At 32.5% G+C, this 4,330-nt stretch overlaps 1 protein-coding gene across 1 annotated transcript in view; it reads right to left on the bottom strand.

Annotated features, from left to right (window-relative positions):
- The window catches only part of LOC106474214 (glycogen phosphorylase-like), a gene marked incomplete at its 5' end in the record, with an annotated part of 31,060 nt that overhangs the window by 21,834 nt on the left and 4,896 nt on the right, over positions 1-4,330 (bottom strand). Inside the window, 3 exons of the mRNA XM_013934906.2 lie at positions 1,358-1,450; positions 2,602-2,745; positions 3,421-3,503. Coding sequence (XP_013790360.2) covers positions 1,358-1,450; positions 2,602-2,745; positions 3,421-3,503 — 320 coding nt within the window. The remainder of the gene's footprint in view (positions 1-1,357; positions 1,451-2,601; positions 2,746-3,420; positions 3,504-4,330) is intronic.

Raw genomic sequence — 4,330 nt, 5'->3', positions numbered from 1 at the left:
AACCAAATTATATTATTTGTGTTTTATCTTTGCTAGATTACTAGCTGAGATTACTAGATTGGGGGTAGTCTGGTATATATATAAGATGGTCACAACGTGATGGGACAATGTGTAGGTAGTGAGTAATTGATCTGCAGTCAGAGAGTATTGTTGAAGTTAACGTTCGTTGTTATAGCATTTGTTTTAGCGCGAATGTTGAAATTAAGTGTATCGTAAAGTTATATTCAGAAAGAATAAACCAGTTTTATTTAAGAAAGGACTTGTGTCGCTAAAGTTTAGTTGGAAAGAATTTACGGAAAAATTAATTAACAAACGGAGACGTAACAATATTATTTTAGCATGATACATGCACAACAGGTGTTATGTCACCTATCCCATTAGTTCTTCCTGCTAGCTCCTCAACATATTAGCATTTTCCCGGTGTTAAATAACAAGAGCCCTGGTAGTCATAATACAAATAGTTGTTATGTAATTTAAATTAATATTATGTCCACCTGTTCTGTTGCAGTTGTAGGTAACAGGTGGCTGCTATAGCAGCAGCAATGATAAATACAAACAAAACAACAGTTTCAAGCACAGAATCAGAGGTGTAAGTCTCCTGCTGCCAGGTGCTTAATTTCCTTAAAGGGCCACTCTCTCATAAGAAACAGTTTATCCCATTCTACATCCTTATTAACTTTCCAATAAACAATGTCAAAGTAACTAGTTTAATACTGTACATAAATGAAGCTGCAACTCATGCCTACAGTACATTTTCAATACATACGGCAACGTCTACTGTCATCTGCATTTCAGAACATATATAGTTTATCATCAGATGCCTCGTTTGAATAACACTGAACACAAACAGGGGGTTCGGATAGTTACATTTTATAACATTAGTTTTGCCTTGTTATTAAAGGTTACTAGGTAACTAGTTTAATACTGTACATAAATGAAGCTGCAACTCATGCCTACAGTACATTTTCAATACGTACGGCAACGTCTACTGTCATCTGCATTTCAGAACATATAGTTTATCATCAGATGCCTCGTTTGAATAACACTGAACACAAACAGGGGGTTGGGATAGTTACATTTTATAACATTAGTTTTGCCTTGTTATTAAAGGTTACGTGCAGCATTTGGAAATTTGTGGACAGATAAAATAGAATCAGGTTATCCTCATTAATGTGACGTAGGCTACACGTTATTTATGATACAGCTACAACACAAAGTGTACTAGATTTGATCATATGGAAACCTTATTAAATCAAAAATTACTAAACCAAAATAACTAAACAAACTTTGTTTCTTCCATTGAAAAAAAAATATTTTTAATTCTGAAAATTACAAGGGAAATATTTTATAATATTACCTTATCCCAGGTCAGGCCTTCCACATCTATTAGAATCCTCATTAGTTCAGGGATGGCTAAGGCAGGATGTGTATCATTCAACTGAATAGCCACCTGTAATTAAATACAAACGTTATCAGTGGAACTGAATAGAGATTGTTGAGTAAGTTATGTAAATCAACAAGTCAGCTGATATAATAGTCGTGAAGGAACGAAATGTATCAAAACTAAATTTTGATATTGTTTGGCATTTCATAATTACTGAATGTCACCAAAAATTGATCGCCTTTAGATGAACATATAATAGCTCTATCCAAGGCAAAACATTCTTACACTCGGATCATACAGATGAGGTCAGGTGAGAGATTAAGAATTTCCAAGACAAGAATACCCCTGTACTTAATGGCATTGGAAAATAAAGGAAAGAAAAACACAGCAAGTCATACCCTAGCTACTGTAAATAAACTATGGCATTTTGTAACAGATAAAAATTTATGAATGCAAAGGTCAATGGTAAAACCTGTCTATGTGTCCCAGTCAATAGAAGGTAATGTAATCAAAAAGGTTCTCTATTTGAAATAATGACATAAGTTGTGTGGATACAAGTTGCTTCCATATTTGTCAAGCTACTGGAAAACAAATTGGATATTCATGTTATTACATAAAAAGACATAATAGTCAATGGGTGCTGGGTACCATTACTCTTGTACACTAGGATGATTATTGATGGAAAGTATGTAGTGAAGAGTGGTGTGCTTTAGGCCAGCAAAAACAAGAATTACTATTATGGAGCTTTTTGCAATGGAAAACTAGGCTTCAGGGTTATTGTCAAGATGCACAGTTATCAGATAAGTATGAATGAACATGACAATATTGTTATAAGTATTAAAAATAAAAGGTTTTCTCTGTACAATAGCATTCTCTTCTTAACCCCTTCTCAATTAAATGTCTTGCGACTATGTCAAAGACCCAATAAATAAAATAATTTCTTCTTCAGTTATTTGATAAACTTTTAACATTCAAAACTTTAGAAGGTTTCTTTAGGCTTTCTAGCAAGTTAAGTTTCTGATTCAAAGGCCCTCTTATATCATGGTATTTGACTGGATTTATGTTAAACCTAAATGTAATACTGTATAATTGAATTTTAAAGAAACAAGGTATAAAATTCTTAAATCAAAACAAGTATTTGAAATGTGTTGCAAACACAAAAGAAAATTGATTTGTACCTTTTTAAATATAAATGAAAAACAAAAATTAGTCTATACCTTTTCAGGGAATCTATCAAAGGAGGTGCGAACAGGGTCTCTGCTTCCAAACTTTGAAGACTTGAAACGGCGAACAATATCTTGAAGTGTCGCAGCAACCATGAAGTACTCTTGCTTTAGACGTAACTCCTTTCCTTCAAAGAACTGAGGAATAAAACGAACATATAAAGTGAAACAAGTCTTTAATATCTATCCTAGTCTCAAGTTGTTTCTCACAGAGTATCAACAATAATTGAATGAGAGATTGGCTTCCTACATTCTCTTTCATGCTTAGCAAGATGTAGTTAATTACAGATCAACTTCACAAAAGCAAATAATAAAAAAAAACTTTTCAATAGTAAGTTAAGTGGTAAAATTAACACCAATGCTTAAAATCTGGTACCATAAAGCACTGATACTGAGTACTTGTAATAAAAATTGATGACGAGGAAACAATGATAATGACGAACTTATCAAAATGTTGCACATTTATAATAAAATTTCTTTCATTAACCATTCAAACTGTCCCAAAATTATATTTTGTAATAAAAATATAAACACATTGACTGACAGTTTTACTCAACCCCAACTGAAATTTCTTATATCTTTTTAAGTAAAAAAAACCATTACAACTATATAATGTTTACTTGTTCAAGGACTGTAAGTATACACAAATGCATTTTTTACTAGTCTGTGATAAGCATGGTTGGATGTGAATTTACTACACTTTTTAATTCTTAAAACTAGTTTAATCTGATTATAGATAATGCTTCGTTAAAGGTTTATTGTTTTCCTGGTAAAGTAGCACACTGGAACTGATAAAGTAAATATATAACTTACATTATCATTAGGGTATAACACCCTGGAAATGTTTTCTGCTAGATTTCTATCACACACAGCTTGAATATAGTCACCATCATTGACTATAAAATTAAAAAACAGAAATTATGTTAACTCCAGTTTAAACCTCTAAATTACTAGTTCTAAGAGTTTGGTTTATCAATTCAGCTAATTTAATTACATTTCTTTTTTGGAAGGATATATATATTACGATATGACAAAAAACAAAATTATTAAAAAGAAACACCATAATAACATAAATAAAATATTTTACTAAACTGATTCTTTTTAAACAAATTAATAAACATAAAACAATTATATAATTTGAGTAAAATATGTTGACTCACAAACAACTTTTTAATTTTGCACTTTTTTATGAGAAAACAACAACATACACAGCGTGGTCACAAGTAAATAGACACCACCTTTTCAGAAAAAAATGACATTTTTCAGTCATACTCACATGAATTGATATATTTATAATTTAATTAATATCTAGTAGATCTTCCTTTTGCTTCGTGGAGTTCGTTGATCCTTTGGGGAATTGTGAGAATCATCTCGTCAATTTTAGATTGTGGGATGTTCCCCCACTATTGCTTCAAAACTTGGAGTAGATCGCTCTTCGAAGTTGGTTTATTTGGTTGTTTCTTGACTTGCCGGTCGAGTATGGCCCAGAGGTTTTCGATGGGGTTCATGTCAGGAGATTGGCTCGGCCAGGGCAACTTCTGGAAACCATTGTCTTCCTGCCACTTTTGGGTGTTTCTAGCAGTGTGACATGGTGCTCCATCTTCCTGGAACAATGTTGTGTTCTTGTCCACGAAACCCGAGGAATAAAGTGACAAGAGTCCTTCCTCCAATATTTTGATGTATTTCGCAAAATTTATATTGCCAATGCACTCCCCTAACCACG

The sequence above is a fragment of the Limulus polyphemus genome, unplaced genomic scaffold (genome assembly GCF_000517525.1).
Source record: "Limulus polyphemus unplaced genomic scaffold, Limulus_polyphemus-2.1.2 Scaffold6956, whole genome shotgun sequence".
NCBI lineage: Eukaryota > Metazoa > Arthropoda > Merostomata > Xiphosura > Limulidae > Limulus > Limulus polyphemus.
This window is presented reverse-complemented; position numbering and strand designations above follow the sequence as displayed.